At 36.1% G+C, this 18,608-nt stretch overlaps 1 protein-coding gene across 1 annotated transcript in view; it reads right to left on the bottom strand.

Annotated features, from left to right (window-relative positions):
- Positions 1-925: 925 nt before the first annotated feature.
- ntrk3a (neurotrophic tyrosine kinase, receptor, type 3a) overlaps positions 926-18,608 on the bottom strand; it is a 175,358-nt gene continuing 157,675 nt past the window's right edge. The window contains exons 16-18 of the mRNA XM_055009289.1: positions 14,807-15,050; positions 8,763-8,921; positions 926-5,749 (exon numbers count right to left, since the gene is read on the bottom strand). Of these exons, the coding sequence (XP_054865264.1) occupies positions 5,564-5,749; positions 8,763-8,921; positions 14,807-15,050 (589 nt within the window). The 3' untranslated portion in view covers positions 926-5,563. The remainder of the gene's footprint in view (positions 5,750-8,762; positions 8,922-14,806; positions 15,051-18,608) is intronic.

Here is an 18,608-nt window from a genome sequence, read left to right as displayed (position 1 = left end):
ATTGTAAAAATTAGGTTTATGTTAATCTTTGGGTAACGGCTGAGGTAACCATTGGTATGGTTTAGGTGAGAGGCTACAGAATGTCCTATGTCCTTAACTATTTTTGTATTTTTTTAATGCCACCTTTCTGTTTTCTATAATATTCATTTTAGTTTGTTTTGCATGAATAGCTACTTACTTTTTTCTTTTTTTTTTTTTTTTACCTCTAAGCCTGTCTCTGTGTACTGTAACATGCAAAATCTCCGTTAAGGATCAATTTGTCTAATCTTGTTGATTAAAATCACCAAAGTGGAAATGTAATGTCGAGATATTTATTCTTACCCAAAGTCTAAGATCCAGTTACCACCTAAGCACCAACTCCTTGCTTTGTGCTGATCCATTTAATCTCCCTGTTGTTTGATCCTATACTTCTGATAGGCTTGTTTACAATAAATAAACATAGAATATCAGTCTAGCAAAGGTCTTGGTGAATGCTAGAGGAAGAGCCTTATATCAGTGTAGATTCTAAAAGTTAATGACTGTCTAGAGAGAGAAATCTATACTTTTATAATTTTTTGAAGGTGAATTAGTTGGATCTTGCATGTGGCAGTGTGAGGGCTTTGAACATCAATGCAAAATTTCATGACAATCTATTCTCTAGTTGTTTGTTGAGATACTTCATTTCTTGCCATGATAATCTTTCTATGAAATTATTTAAAATGTGAATAAAAATTGAAAATAATAATGTTTTGTCAGCTACTTTCATCAGACAGTGTAAATGTGTGAAAATGAGTATACATATTACTCATATAAGGGTAAGTAATACATTACAGGTCAAATTAGAAAGCTGAACTGCATAACTTGTATTCAGTAATAAATATATATTCTTTTCCATGTTTTCCTGGATAGGAAAAAAAACACTGAACAAAAAAGAGGATGCAACAAATCAATGAAGTTACTTTAATGAGTCAGAATCATATACAGAGCCACCTTAAAAGTTCAGCACATCTCAGCTTTTTAGAAAGTTGCTATATAAGTTGTCAAATTATTTTAATAGACAGAGTTATGTGTATGGAGTTGGATATACAACACTATAGAGAGAGAGAGAGAGAGAGAGAGAGAGAGAGAGAGAGAGAGAGAGAGGAGAAAGACATTTATTTCATCAAGTAATGATGATTGTAACATACTCAGAATAAATACATTGTATAGGAAACATGATACAGGAAAATGACCGAAAGAAAGGCACAGAGAATAACTGTATGAGCAAAATACACTGAATAACTGAATGGATAAAAGACAGTAGAAATGAGCGAATGAGTATAGAATGGTACAGTATAAAATAAAAAGCTAAACAAAAAAATAAACAAAAGAAGTAGAAGAATAAAAATAATTAATCAATAGCTAACAGAGAGAAACAAAGAACCATTTCACTTAGCACTAATGTCATTAGAAGTACTGAAGTATATGACTGAGACAACCACTCAATGAAAGCTTCTGGCTTTGATCATACAAAACACATTTTAGCAGTGTGATCTGTATCTTAAATGATAGTTTGAGGTGTTTTGCACAGAGATTTTGTCTTCAATGAAGTTTGCACGCAATAGCTGAAATTAGTCATGCCAGCTGTAATCAGGTAGAATCAGAAGTAGTTAAGTTTTCCTGGCCTGTCTGCTTCACTAAATAGTCTTACAGAGTTCAAAAGAAGCTGGTCTGCAAAGGATTCAGTGGCTCAGCAATAGCTTACAATTTTGGCCTCGTAGAGATCAAAAATGTACTTGCACATGGGAAATTTTAACTGTTTCTATTCTCCATATTTGAAGAAAAGAAAGTTCAATTTGTCTGCAAAATTTTAACCCTGTCACCAGTCAAATGACAACTTTGATATTGTTAATGATCATGTTTATGGTTGTGGTTGGACAATCAAAACACCAGCTTCAGTTAATGTTATTGAATTATCTTAGTTACAGTAAAATCATTTACCACTCCCTTCGTTCCCCCAAAGTTCTCTCTCACCATATGGAAGGACATGCTAAGGCACAGTAAGTGTTTTATTTTCAGTGTCCAGGAGTATGCAAGCATCCACGAGGGTGTACGAGAGTCCATTCCTTCACATTTTTGCATGCAACCCAAAATTTATGTGCTGCACAGCAACTACACTACAACAGCAGTGTGCATGCTTGGGGATAATGTGTGTGTGTGTGTGTGTGTAGAATATGTAGGTACGACCGACTATGCACATATGCAACGAAGTCTTCAAAGCAAACTCCAGCGTCCGTGGCTGGCTATGTAGGTATATTAAAGCTTACTTCCTGGAAAAGCAAAGCCTCTCAAACATAGCCTTGCTGTATTTCTTAAACACTGAAAATCTGCACAGGGTGAGGTTACTTATCAGCATTATAACAGACAGAGCTGATAAAAAATGATTATCATTTGTGAAGAAGTGATGTGAAAAGTTTTCCAATATGAGAGAATTCAACAGCTATATCTATACATTAGAATAATTCATATTGCTATGTTATATGTAAATGACACCTGCACAAAGTACACATATTATTCTGCAAACATGCAATGCAATGCAGTAATCTCAAAATAATGTAAGGTGCTCAGGTGAATGTTAATATACATTGTAGTGTTTCATTGTTAAAAATCCCAAAACAAAATATGCAATTTTCCACAAAGAAATTAAGCTCTAGTGTAGCTGCTGTGGCACAGAAACCTTCTCAGCCATAACGGTAAAGACTGGTTTAACATAAGTGTAAAGTATTTTTGTGCTACAAGTCCAGGACTGTGAGCAGATGTCTGTCTGTCTGTCTGTCTGCCTGTCTGTCTGTCTATCTATTGAGAGAGACAGAAGGAAAGGTAACTCTTAATAAGGTAGAAAAAAGGTACACATCACATGTAAAATGCAGCCATACTAGACAAAACACTGTTGGTAGACACACAGAGATGGAACTCATATTGATCGTTTTATGACCCTGGATAACAAGTGGTAAATAAAGTTCTACTGAAACACTGAAGAATGCTTATGAAAGTAGAATAGTACTTGAATAGGTCAGTAAAAGAATATGGCCCAATATTTTACATCTTTCCGCTATTGTCCTGACTCTTAAATTATCATCAAACGATCATATAAAATAAATTAAAATTTTTAAATGTATAAAGAAATTAACTAAGAATGATAAATTACAATTGGAAAGAAAAACATCAAATCATCTGCTGGTTTTCAATCAACCGTATAACACATAAAGAAGCTAGACATGATTAAACATTAAAAAAAAAACAAAAGTGAACATATCTCAAGATATAGAGATTTACAGTATATACATCTTTTAAAAAAGTAACAACGTTTTATTTAATAACTGGTGGCTCCGTCTTTATCCTTCCAGATAAGTAATGCTATTTTGTCAGGAGGATGTTTCTTGTTTATGTCCAACATCTGAGGTCAGGGTGGATCCTGGTAAATCACATTATGTAAATCAGCTTCTTCTAAGGTAATCCTTAATGATTTCCTCTCAGCCAGTTGTTTCCCTTGTAATGCTGTTTTGTTGTTGTTGTTGTTTTTAATTGATCAAGTGGTAGGGTGTCCCAATGGCTTTAGAAGAATTGCAGAGGTCCACTCTTTGACTTAAAAAAATAAATAGAAAATATATAGAAGATGTTTTTTTGTTTGTCTTTTTTTTTTAATGAAAAGGTAACTTCACCTTGGATAGTTTGACTCTCTTGTTGAACTGCAAAGGATACAAAAGAGCTTTTTGTTTGTTTTTTCACAGGGATTGACATTTTTCTGGATCAATTCTATTTCATTCTTGTATTAGAGATTTTTTTTTGCAATAAAGTGAGTGCTTAAAGTAGGTTTGCTTTCGGAAAAGTGAGGAAAGTTTAAAAATGAGGACAGTTTACAGCTAGTTTACATTTTTAGGCATGTAAACAAAATGTAAAAGTGCTCTTATTTCAAAAGACTACTTTTTTGAGTTCCAGCGTTCAGAAAGAAGTTGGAGGCACTTAGGTCCATCTCTGTGGTAACAGACTCACTCACACCAAGCTTGTAGGCTCAGGATGGGAAGGTCTGGTCTGGTTCTTGCAGAGGTAAACAGGTTAGTGGGCTAAAAACATCAGGACTACAAGGTGTATTTATGATGGCTCTGAGGACGAAAACAGTGAAGGATGCTGACTTTGAGCAAGCACTTAAGAACACAGTAGCCACTGTACATGACATGTTTCACTTATGTACATTGCTCTTTGTTGATAACTCGCTTACCTAATGTCTCAGTGAATAACAATGAAATGAAACCAATGAAGGGTGAGCACACATGGTAATGAACAATACTTTTTTTTCATTTTAAACCAGAGCTGCCTGGTACTCATGATGGCTCTATAGCAAGTGGTGGATTCCTCTTTCTGTAAAATTCTTTTCATGACAATTGCAGCAACAGCCACAGCTGGTTTTAGGAGTAGTCATGGCCAAGAGAGGTTCCATAATGAAAAGATGTAGCAGTTCTGTTCTTCTCCTCATTGTTTGACTAAGAATCGCCCATCAAAGATTGTGATGATCATTCGGAGAGAACAATTTCATAAAATTCAGAAGTGTTTCAACAAGTGTAAATGTGTTACTACATTGAAACTGTGGAGCATTTCATCATAGTTTCTGTATTATGAATGTTTAGCGTAAAACCTTTTATGCTTAATATTATGGACATTAAGACAAATTTGATTTGGCCAAATGACATAAATGACTATGAGGCACACTCAAGACTTATTAAATTATAGGTAAATGATGAAACCAGATTGTCCCGGAATACATAAGCATCTACATTTAAAAAAAAAAAAAAAAAAAAACCTGATCATTCATAGCATTACTCTGCAGGTCATCTTTGGATATGCCCCACTCCACGACTCTGTACCAGGTAAAAAGAAAATTACGCCAAATATGGCCTCATAAGTAAATAATTCTAATATAATTTAATATTCCTAAAACCTAGTCAACCAAACCAAATCAACTTATGTCTGATGTATAAAGGGACACAGAGGAAAACATGTTAAGATTAGATAAATGTAATCTAGGGTTGAATAACTGAAATATCCAAACAATCAATTTTTATCGAGACTTCAGTAGGACCCACGCTACCAGTGATCTAGAAGGGATGAAATGACATTATTAGGATAAAACAAAGAAACCATACTTGGCAAGTAGAATCAGGTAATCCGATTCAGTCTATCTCAATGTAACCCATACTTCATACTCAAGTCTTTTAAGTCATGATTTCATTCAATAAAGACTGAACCACACAAGCTTGATCCCAGCTTTTAAGGTGGTGAAACAATGCAGTGTTGTCCAGCTCATTATGATCTAGTTAAATACATATTATACCACCCAAGTAAGTTCATTCCCATTCTTATGTTTCAGGCAGTTGAAAGCAAGGTAATATTCCAATCCTAATCCCACTTCACATAGTTGCATTACCATGAGTCCAGACCAGACTTCTGTTCCACGGCAATCCATTCCATTCTGATCTATTGTATGCATTTCTGTTCCAGTGATGATCAAGTCTAACTTGAAACACATCTCATCCCTTTGTATGCATTTTTATCCCAGTATGTCCAGATAGACTGGTGTGGCTTTCATCAGAGTAAACAACATCTTTTGAATGTCCTTAATGTTGAGGCGCTGTTGTGGCTCCCTCTGCCAGCAGCCCAGCATCATATCATAGACTTCTTTGGGACAGAGCCTGGGGCGCTCCAGTACCCTGCCCTGAGTGATGCACTCTATCACCTAGGACGACACAGAGGCAAGTTGTTAAACAAGACATACTGTAAGAAATAGTTCAGGTTTGCAACCTAAACTGCAGCACTTGTACAGTGCAATATACAGTGGCTGTGTTTCAGAACACTGTGTCATTTGATGTGCAAAGTCACAATGTATTTTAAGTTTTTCTTCAGGAATGTCTTTTTATTTTCGTAAAAACAAGCAAGTTTGAGCTAGTGATGATCAACTGCACACTGGCAGTGAATGTACATGTGGTGTAAAGAAAAGCAAGCGACAAAATAGTGACTAAAAATGCCACATAAGACGTGTTCCACACAAGACTCTCCTGCTTGAAAGCCCTATGGTTAATGCTGCCACTGCTCCTTCAGCCCCCTTAAGATGATTTGTTGCTGTTTTGAGTCATGTAACAGTAAAATTGTGAGTCACATGATGCGAAAGCAGTAAGCAAAAACTGTCAAGTGAATTATTATTATTATTATTATTATTATTATTATTATTATTATTATTATTATTATTATTATTATTATTAATAATAATTTATTTATTTTTTGGCCATGGACAAGGATATATATATATATAACACATTTTGGGATTGTGCTGCATAGCATAAATCAAATTTATATTCCAACTGCAAATCCACAGTAATTATTTATGATGTTTTTAAAAAATCTTTTGGCTTAGCTGTATCATAAGCATTTGGTTATTGCATAGTGTTGCAACACTTTTTTACTTGCTTATAACAATAATACTGTATGATTATGCTTGTAGCTCATTTGAACTACTCTGTTTACTTGTAAACTGCATTGTTGTTAATGCTTGAAATCCTCCCTTGATGAAAACCGAACTGTATTTTGACAGAGATGTCAAGAGATGTCTCTGCCTAACCAACATTTCATCTTGCAGGTTATGTATGTAAATGTTTTTTGGATTGCTCTGAAAGTAGATTGGGCTATTATACTGTAGTACAGCATGCAAAGCATAGCAAAGTCTGCAGAACCCAGATGTTTTATCATCATTGTTGTAGTGTGCTGCATGCACTCACCTACGTTTAGACACAGTACCTTATTTATTTGTTACTAAATAAGGTACAGCCTGATTTATGCACAGTACGTTTTATAAGAGGTTTACTTCCCCTTTGTTTTCCACTGTGCAGACATTAAAATATGCGCCACTAACATTCAGTTTGTTTGACCAGGAACTAAATACACACGTGATCACATCCAGTAATTAAATGTGACATTTAAATCCTGCTTTGGTTGTTTTCTCTGTCTACATTTTTGAATCATGATTTTATATCAACACAAAGTCTGACTTTCAGTCATTGTCATTATTTATGTGCTCTGATGTGCAATATCATGGCAAAGGATTGTCTCTTTTATTCCTGATTCAGACCTATTAGTATCTTTTAAGGGTAGATTAGAAGAGACTAAAGCCCAACTTTCAACATTAATTTTCAAGATTCTACAGGTAGGCTGTATGAGGGTCCATGCATTCATAACTTCTGGACTGGACTGTTGTAATTCCTTATTATCAGGATGTCCCAACAATTTCCTTAAAAACCTCCATCTGATACAAAATGGTGCAGCCAGAGTTCTGGAACCAGGCACAGAGATCATATTTCTCCCATACTAGCTAATCTTCATTGGCTCCCCATAAAATCCAGGACAGAATTTAAAATCCTGCTTCTAACATATAAAACTCCATCCAGCTCCATCTTATCATAAAGACCTTATTGTACTATATTATCCTAACATGTTATTCGCTCTCAGACTGCAGGTTTACTTGTGGTTCTCAGAGTTTCCAGAAGTAGAATGGGAGGCAAATCCTTCAGTTTTCAGCTCCTCTGTTGTGGAATCAGCTCCCAGTTTGGGTTCGGGAGGCAGACATCCTCTCTACTTTTAATATTAGACCTAAAACGTTCCTCTTTGATAAAGCTTATAGTTAGAGCTGCTCAGGATCACCTGAGCTGTCCCTTAGTTATGCTGCTATAAGTTTAGACTGCCAGCTGATTCCCATCATGCACTGGGCTCCTCTCCTCTACCTCTGTCTTTCTTCCCCCATACAGTTACAGGGGATTGATCAGAAAAGAGCATTTACTCAGTTTGTTTAATTTGTGTAAGTCTCCATGTTTTCTAATTTGCTTGCGATGGTGCCATCTTTTTTTGTTTTGTTTTTTTTGTAAATTCAGTATAAAGTATATTCAATTCAAATTTTTTTATTTATATAGTGCAAATTCACAACATACTGTTTGTCGACATATATCAATTCAACATCATCATCCTCATTGCTTTGCTGCTGCACTGATGAATTAGATGTGTAGAAATGTAAATTAATATATACTCAATGAACATTTTAATATACCACCTCTATACATTTATCTAATTACATTTTACACAAGGAATTTGAGTAAAACAGTCTTGCATTCTGTTCATCTCTGAGATTTTAACCTATTCCTGTCCAATGACTTAACTTTGAGTTGCCTTTTTATTGTTCATTCAAGTCCCAACCCTGATTTAGTTCAAATAAAGTCTATTAGAATTTATGACAGGTCAAACTCGTCATGAAGAATCAGCTATTAGCTTCTGAAAGTTAGAACATGCTTTTCCTGACTTAAAAAAAAACATTTCTTTGTTTTCCATGTATAAAGCGGGGGTTACAATTTCTGCGAAATTGCAAATACACATATTGTCTAAATGATGCTCTGGACTTAAAAAAAAAAAAAAACACAAGTCATACAGACATGCACTCTCTGGTACTCATATATTTACTGATTTCTCTCATAAAAACGATACAACACTAGTAAGATGGAGAGTCTTAGGGCCACAGCACAATACCAAGGCATGATTAGGATTAGATTAGATTAGATTCGAATTTTGCTGCAAACACACAAACTGACAAAATTACCAAGGTCTTTTATGCAAAAACAGAATCCACTGACATTTCATTCCCATTTCAAGTAATATGGCTGAAGCCAGGATGAGCTAATAAATATAATCTAAAATCTAAAGTGATAGCATACCTCATTATTGGCAAGCTGGAACCATGGCTGTTTGCCGTAAGTAAAGATCTCCCACAGAATGACTCCAAAGCTCCACACATCGCTCTCTGTGGTGAACTTCCTATACATGATGCTCTCTGGCGGCATCCAACGGATGGGTAGCATTGTGTGACCTCCCACCTGCACACACATATACATACATTAGAGATAACAATCAAAACAAATGGTAAATATCTTACACACATGTAATGTATGATATAACAAGCATTGTGAATTCCAGACACTTACACAGTGTTATTGTTTTGCATGTAAAGCAAACAGTAAGTATTAAGGATCCTATGTTTATGATTCAGGAATGACTTTGCAAGTTGCAAAAATGGAAGAAAAAAAAATTGGCCCAAATCTAAAATCACCCTAATTCCAGACTTTGAAGAACAATACATTTTTTTTGTGTTATGTGGTTGAGCTCTAAAATAAAAATGTTTGAAAACTATTGCTTTCCTTTATTAATCTTACCATGTATTTCCAAAGAAGGCATTTTATGTCAGTTTTCTGATAACTAAAATCTGAAACTTTCCGTTTAGAAAACGCTCATCGCAATTCAGTGAAGAGCAACTTGGTGTCTTCTGTCCATTTTAATTTGTTTGTTTATTGACCTTCTCTTTGAACAGAAATAGCTTAATTTTGTATCTAATATTGTTTAATTGCTTAATTTTACTTAAGATGTACTTGGTTCCATGCACATTAAAGGCCAAACATGGATTGTCTTAACTTCTGTGCTTCTTTCCTATTTCATAATGCAAGCTTTTAAAACATCCGCTTTAATTAAGTTTAACTTCCTTTATGATTCCTACCATTATATTTTATTATATTTTACTCTATTTGCACACTCCAAGTAATGTTGTATCTTGTTTAATCAGCTTAGCTCAAGGACATCCAACTCACCTAATTATCTAACTCTAATCACATCCCTGAATATTTCTCTCAGACTCATAAAAGGAAAGTGATCCATCAATAAAATACACTGACTGGCCCCAAAAAAGTTGGAACCTGGATTTAACTAAGCAAATAGATGAGAGCCTCCCATTGGATAATTACTGCAGTGATGAATATGTTTCAGCAAGCAGCAACTTATTTAACCCTAGCTGATGCAGTGAGGAGCTTCTAATTTCTTAAACAACCATGTTGGAAGTCATATCCTGTGGTCATAGAAAGGATGTTAATCTGTTTCAGAAGGGAGAAATTATTAGCCTGCATCAAGCAAAAACAACAAAAAGAAAACAACTAAGGAGAGTTATGAAACAACTAAAGTCACATTAAGAGCCATCCAATGCATTATTAAAACCTGAGAGGATAGTGGTGTACCATCATTATCGAAGAACAAATGTGGTCGGTCATGTGGTCTGATGAGTCCAGATTTACCCTGTTGTAAAGTGATGGATGCATCACAGTAAGAAGAGAGGCAGATGAAATGATGCACTCCTCATGCCTCATGCCTACCAGCATGTGGGGGTTTGGGTTATGATCTGGGGTTGGTCAGATTCAGCAACGTTATGTTCCCAATGAATGAGGTCAGCTGACTACCTGAGTATACTGACCAGATCTTTCCATCAATGGCACAGGCATATTCTGAGATGACAATGACAGGATTCATGGGGCTCACATTGTGAATGAGTGGTTCAGGGAGCATGAGACATTATTTTCACACATGGATCGGCTTCCACAGAGTCCAGACCTCAACCCCTTTGAGAACCTTTGAGATGTGCTAGAGAAGACGTTGCGCAGCTGTCTGACTCTCCCATCATCAATATAAGATCTTAGTGAAAAATGAATAAATGCTGTGGCATTGCAGAAGCTTTTTGAATTGATGCCACAGCGAATGAGTGCAGTCCAACAAATATTAGTGTGCAACTTTTTTTTTTTGGCCGAGCAGTGTATGATCCCAGGCCAAAAGGCAACCCAGCCAAGTATCAAGTTATTCACAATTGTGATTTAAATCTCATTTTTAGCAATGAGTTTCAAACTTTCTGGCTGACATCTTCCAAACTGTTAAAAGGTCTGGTCATAGTATAGAATGAGCTTCAGTCCTGCTTGGCTGAATTTGACAGGGATGATAGTCTTTTCCCAAAAGTACTCCCAACTACAAGGTTGGCTCTGGAGCTGTTCAAGTCTTATCACTCTGACAGACTTCTGTTGAACTACATAGTTTTATTTCCTTGTCTGGACTTTGCAGAGTTTATACTGGGCCCTGTTCTTTTCTTAATCCATATGTTTCTAACAGTTGATGCAGCATTTCAATTTAAAGTGATGATTCTCAAACTTATCCACCTGTCAACCCAGCATCTTGCACTTTGGTTGCCCTAAAAGACTTCTTTGATGATATCGGTATTGTCCGTTTTGTGATTTTGTCAAACTTAGTGAGGATAAGACAGAGATAATTGAATTTGCTACACCCAGCCTCAGAAATGGAATAAATGAAAAACTAGACTTCATGCCAGCCAGATAGTCCACAGAGAGACACACAGAGCAGATCCAATTCCAAAGTTCCCAAGTCTAGACTTGGGAACTTTTGGAATTCTTAAGTCAAGACTTTGGAACTGTAAAGATGAGAAGAAAGTCTAATCGAGGGTTGATGCAAACTTGACTCACTTTATGTATCTGCACATATAAATGTACATCGGATAGAGTGGATGTCATTAATTTATGTTCTAAAAGTGTTTAATGAACACTGTTGTACCACAAATGAAAACAAGTGACATGTTACAAAAAAATACAATGAACATTATTTTATTACACCGATCATCTAGTCAGGGGTTTGTTTATTTAACCCCTTGACGCTGATCGTCACGAACTGGCACCTAAATATTATATATATATATATATATATATAAAAATATATATATATAATTATTATTATTATATATCTGTTATATGTGTAATAGACAAATTAATAATCTCCTCTTAAGCAAAAGCAAAAACACAAATAATTATTTTCTTTATATAACTGTAAATAAATTCAGACATCAAGGAGCTAAAGCTACCAAGCTAACAGAAACAGTTCAATTAACATACTTTTATATGGTATATAATAAAATAATTACTAATTACATTTGAAAAGCACTGTCCACTGGCTAGATATTGCACGTTACATTCTAAATTTATTCATTATACCTGCAAACATATCTGCACCGTCTTGTGTCATTTGCACATCCAAGCACATTCTCATTTGCACATTCTGTTCATTTGCACATTTCTGTATTCTTAAAGAAACTGTTACTCTTGTATATTTTGCTTATTTTTTCTTTATTATATCTAATATATTTTTATCTTATTTCACTTTATTTTATCTTACCTTCACTTTGTACATTAATATTCTGTGTTGTCTCATTGTTTATTATTGAATAGCCATGCTGCTGTAACAGCTTAATTTCCCTCTGGGAATTAATAAAGTCATCTAAGTCTAAAAATTGGTAGCACATATACGCTGGGACGCTGCATTATGAGATTTTAAAAATAATTGTGTGCACTAATGATAACAGCGTAGTGATGATTGAGTGTCTGCATTCTGTCCCTGGATGGATATTCATACTGTCAGTGAGGATATGAGAAGATATACAATCCAGCACGTCTTCTCTGTGATATAATAGTATTTAGATTAGACAGTAATTTAGATTAGACAGCACTGCGACCGCGTGCACTCTGACTGCTGTGAAATTATAAAGCAGCTGAACTAATTTAGTCAAATATGTGCTTCCTAAGATCCACATAATGAATGACTTCCACTGTGCAACTGACATAGCAGCCAGGTGCTTCACTCTCCTCCTCTCCCTCCTTCGTACTTCTACTGTCTGTTTCTCTGTCAGCTCTCCCTTTACCTACTTATGGTTCTTCAATTGACCATCACAAATTAGTGGTTTTTTTTACAATATCCAATTTATCCTTGACATTTTCATTATCACTTTGTATTTTCAACCAGTCAGACTTTTGTCATAAGATTGGGAATTTTGTAATTCAGCTTTAATGGATGGTAAAGTGGCATTTCCACCATGGCATTACATGCAAACTGTTTAGCTTGATTACTATTCAACTGGACACTAACATACTGTAAACACAGACTCACAAACTTTTTATAGAAGACTGTATAACCTCAGGCACTTAACTCATTTGCTTACACTCCAGGTGATCATAATGTATTCCATAGTGACAGGTAAGCAAGTATGAAAAGATATAATTTGTCCTACTTCTTGCTGTTAGCCAAGGTAAGCTTACAACAGCTCTGTGTACCATAAGATAGCTGGACTGTTGACAACTCCAGTTCAAATCAGTAAACTTTCGTGGGTTGACCATTTATTACTGGCCCCTTTTGCACATATGGAGCTATCATACATCAGCATGACTGACAAACACTTAAGAAGAAGAACAAGAAGATGTCAATGTCAACAGGTTCAGACTTTAAGCCCCTATAACCATTACAGACGATGTACTTCCTTGGGTCTTTTTCTCACGGCATTGGAGAAAAACAAAGAGAGGAAAGTATGCCGAGGCTCTGTGCAGAACTCAGCAGAGGAACAAAAAACCTCCACTGATCCATTCTGCTATCTAATGATCAGACAGAATGGATTAAACACCAACAGAACATTGGGAGCTGATGTGATCTGATGTTCACTGAGACATGGCTGGAGCCCACCAAAGTTTCTCCATCTACAGATAGGACAGAATAGAGGACTCAGGCAAGTTGATGGACGGAGGTATGGGCTTTATGATAAACTCCTCAGTTAACATACTGCACTGCTTCGCAGCTCTGGAGCTGTCAGCCATTAATTTTATACCTTTCTTCTTAATTAGAGAGTTCAGCTCCATCCTCCAGTTAACAAATCTTTAGCCGTGGTAGAGCTGTAACTGGAATGTAATTTAACTTTTACTGTGAGGCTTCATTTAATGTTTGGGGAGGACTTAAACAGAGGGAACATGAAGAGAGACCTTCTACATACTATCAACATATCGCTTTTAAAAAAGTAGACCACATGTCTGCACAAAAACAGAAAGCCTCCAGGGTCATTTACAAATGGAATAATGATCTTACGATCAATTCATGCTTTCTGCATGACTGATGCAGACTGTGGAAGCAAAATTATTTTAAATTAAAAATTCTGATTTATTAAAGATTTATTGAAAACCTGTATCAGTCGTGTGAAAAAGTATTGCCCCGTAAACCAAATAACTCGTTGGTCCCTTGGCAGCAACAACTGCAATTAAATGTTTGTTAAGCTTGTGATCACTATTTCATATTGCCATGGAGGAATTATGGCTCATTCTTCCCTTCAGAATAATTTTGGTTCAGCCTCATTAAATGGGTCTTGACCATGAACTGCTCTTTTAAAGTCTTACCACAGCATTTGAATGGAATTCAAGTCCAGACTTTGACTCGAGCATTCCGAAACCTTAATATAATTTTGTTCTTTCGAGCCATTCAGAGGTGGATTTGCTTGTGTACTTTGGGCCATTGTCATGCTGCATAAACCATTATGCTGTGCTTGAACTTTGAGCTTTTTTATTTTTTCTTCTTGTGGAATGCCGTAGTAGCTTTACTCCAAATGTAACGGGACCCATGTCTTTCAAAAAGTTAAACCTTTGACTCATCAGTCCACAGGATGTTATCCCAAAAGATGTTATCACAAGACACCAATCTGCCTGAAACTTTACATGTGTGATCAGAGTTAGGCCCTCGTCACATCCATAGGCCGAAATACACTCTCAGTCGCAGCGCCACCTGGTGGACATGCTTTGATTCACTGACCAGCAAGGATGCGAGGACCCGATCAATGCTGCTTGCAGCTTTAATTTTAATTCCAATTTGAAAATTTATTTGTTTAGTGAATATTTGATTTATCCCGTTTTTGTGAAGACAAGCCAGCATTACTCCAGTTGCATTACAGTTGGAAAAATGTGTAATGTATGCGAAGGACAGTACATTTTAAGTATTTTAATTTTTTATTTTTTGTAAAAGAATGGAGGAAAATAGAGCAAATGTTGTGTTGCGTGTGAGCAATCAGAGATGTTCTTACCCTATAATAATCTGTGCTGTAAATGTCTCTGGACATGCCAAAATCGCCTATTTTCACCAGAAGGCCATTTCCCACCAGGCAGTTCCTGGTTGCCAAATCACGGTGCACAAAGTGTTGCGATGCCAAGTAGATCATCCCAGCTGCGATCTGACTGGCTATGTGAAGCATCTGGGACAGACCCAGCTCACCATTGGTCTGCAGAGGCTGCCCATCCACCAGGATCATGGCGTCTGGCCCATGGGCTCTGAGGAGACAGTGACAATATCTGTTAGAGACTCTGTTAGGGGCATACTGTGCAACTGAACAAAGAAAGTATGCACTTGTACGACTGTGCTGAACTATCTCACATGAGCATAACATGAGCATAACTGTATGTAGTGGACCCAGGGAATAAATGCAACAATGAATCTTCAAACTTGGTATTTTGTTGCATTTTTCTTGTTGCTTTTAATTGATTTTAAAAGCTTGTTTGGCAAATTATATATTATTGTTCTTGTTACGTGTTCTGTTTTTAATTCCTTTTTCAAGATAAAAATGCCCACTGATGGTCACAATGCCTCAGTAACCCAAAGTAGAGTATTCTAATCAAGTGTTTGCTTATATTATGTAAGTAAGCTATTAAACCAAGAGCAACATGTTTTAATCAGATTCAGCCTAAAATATTATCAGTGCTTGCCCTAATTCTCCCTTAACAAAGTACCCCACTAATCCACATCTAGATTGACAAACATCTCTGTCCACTATATGATGATCAAAAAGTGACACCCTCAACACAATTCAGTCTCAGTTACACTCAAAGTTAAATCAGAGCTGCGTTGCTAAGTTTTTGTCATTTCAGCATCACTGACTTTTCAGTCTCTAATGTAAAAGGTGATGCTAGTGAAGAAGTGGCAGTGGTGTGTGTGTGTGTGTGTGTGTGTGTGTGTGTGTGTGTGTGTGTGTGTGTGTGTGTGTGCACATGTGTGAGAGAGACAGAGAGGATGGTGGATTGAAGAGCAATTAAATGGGTGCTGGCTAAATTAGCAGTGTGTCATAGATGAACTGTTACCAAGGTATGTCATATAATTTACTTTCGAGTCAGATCAAGCAATTTAAAAACATTCAATTCAAACTTTTTAGCTGCAAACATCTTCATATAAAGGGGTTATCCCTGTCTAGTGGACAGGTTATACTCATACGTGTTCCCAATATTTTCTGGGGTAATTTTTTCCAGTCCATCAGGTAGTACATTATCCTACCTCATAGAGACCATGGTGTTCTTGTATGGTGTGTGTGCAAAAAGAACAATACCAAGGCCAACTGCTTGGCTTCCCTGCTTTCATCACACCACAGTTAGATTCCTGTGACTCACTGTAGTTCTGTCTTAGCCAGTGCAGCCTATTCAGACTTCTACTGGTCCAGAATTCTGCAGAAAAACTACTCTTTGTATCCAAAAAAAACATAACATCAGTTTTGGCATTCCGATATTGGCTATCTGTATCTTTTAGAATTGATTTTAAAAATGTACTAATGCAAGCTTGGTGTTGCTTCCTGATTATATCTCTGACGTGTTAATCCCTTACAAGCCTGATTGCAGCCTGAGAATCTTAGCAAGATTTTCTCCTGAAGAATATTTGAGGTACAAAAGCGCTAGCAGTTGGTTGGAAACCCATAAATGGTGTTTTCATACACCGTCTAACAAATCTTTTTATGCACGAAAACTTTGCCAAAAGCTTTTGGTTCAAAAAGATTACCACAACTGTCTGTGTACTGCAGAAACTAGGCTGGCTAAGAACTGTCTAAGAACTTACACGAAAAATACTTCTCATGAAGAATGATGTCTGACAAAAGGTGAAATATACTACCAGAATATAAAATTATGCTGGTGTGACGTCTCCTTAGTCTCTTTCAGACATGCACTGCTTTCCATGAATCTTATTGCATTGAAATGTCGTGGCTTTATGAATGAGTACTCTGATCATTTTTCCTATAATAGTCAGTGACAGCTATTTCATCAGGTCAGTCCTCACCTGTATCAGTTTCAACATAGCACAAGTCTGCACTGCATGTCGTCGTAATAATAGCTCGGCACACACAACCACGTCTTGGCAGCACACATGGGTACTTGTAAAAATTATGGACTTTTTAATTCCAGGTTTCTCACATTAATAATCAAATTCAACTTTACTTTCATTTTTACCATTTATGGGATGATCACTTTGTAATACTACATAGAAGATATTTCTGAGTACTCTGTTCTTCTGGCCATGGTTGATTTATTTCAATAGAAGTCAAGGACCACAGTGAGGGAAAATGTGACTGGAGCAAAGATGCACAGAAACTGCTTGAGGCTCTGAGGGTTAAATACTTTGTACAAAGTTAAAATTTTCTGCTTGAGGGTGGTGCTTGATTAAAGCTCAAGGAGTGTACCAAGGGTTCACTCAGGGGAACATTCACACTTCCACCATTATCTATACACTTCGTTATCTTCTGTAGGGAAAGAGGCGGGTTGGAGTCTATCCCAGCTGACTTAAGGTGAAGGCAGGGGACACCCTGGACAGGTCACCAGTCTATCACAGAGCTACATATAGAGACAATCACACTCACATTCACACCTACAGACAATTTAGTTTTTTAATTTAAAGATTTCTGTTTGTAGCAAATTCGCGACATCCGTCCATAGTGGTCACAATGCTAATGCTAAATGAAGCTGTATTTAGATGGATTTCAGCACTCACATGCTTTTTCTTTAGGAATGGCTATTATAGTCAAGTTCTATAATTATAAAAATAGCATGCTGTGATATAAAAGTAATTTCTGAAAGCAATTTCTGCTCTCCCTTCCCTTTTTTTAAACACAGAACAAAATGAATGCATCTGTGTTCTGAAGAAAGTGAAGACAGTTGCCTCTGACAGTGGGGATAACGATGATGACTATACTCCTAAATCGGGTGATGAAAACAGCAGTAATAATGCTATAATTTTGTTTTCTTTGTTTCATTTTGTTGTTGTTGTTTACATATACCCATATATTTGTGAATGGAACCACATGTACATGATGTGTAAATAATGTAGATAAAAATGTCTGCACTTTTCTCTCGTGATTTCTTTTTTTCTGCTCCAGGTGATGAAAGCAGCAGTTGTGAGAGTACTGACAACAGCAGCAGTGATGGAGATTCTGGAAAGTGGACACTAACTGTTTGTTTGAGACCTCTGTTCTAGTTGGTGTTATAGTATAAATAGGTGTAAACAATTTTATGACGTCAATAAAAAAAATTTACCATTAATGCCTGTTGTCGCAAATTTACAACATAACTAAATTTATATCTATTTTATGTGCTATCAACAAATTAACAACCTTCACTTATTTTAGAATCAGCTTGAAAGCACAAACACAATTTTTTTTTATATGGTTGTAAATAAATTCAGGCGTCAGGGGCTTAAAGTGACTTCTTTCAGTCTTCTGTTAATCTCACAATAATATCAACAGAAATTAACGGAAATCAGTCAAAAATACAAGACAACTGACAGTGAATAGGATAATTGTTAAGGATTGCAAATAATAGTAATAAAATACACAATAATATATTTTAAATGCAGGCTACATGGTAGCTCAGTTGTTAGCACTTGCCGCCTCACAGCTAGAAGGTCCCCAGTTTGCATCCTGCCTCCCAGGGTCTTTCTGTGTGGTTAAAGCAGTGTATAGAAAATGGATGAATGGATATTTTGAATGCTCTCTATGTAACCTCACTATTTTAATTTGCATAGCAAGATGGAAAAAAAATCTGTGACATCATACAGCAAATATAAGAAATGTTAATGAA

Source organism: Amphiprion ocellaris, chromosome 3 (genome assembly GCF_022539595.1).
Source record: "Amphiprion ocellaris isolate individual 3 ecotype Okinawa chromosome 3, ASM2253959v1, whole genome shotgun sequence".
Taxonomy (NCBI): Eukaryota; Metazoa; Chordata; class Actinopteri; family Pomacentridae; genus Amphiprion; species Amphiprion ocellaris.
Note: the sequence above shows the minus strand (reverse complement) of the source record. Positions and strands in the feature narration are given on the sequence as shown.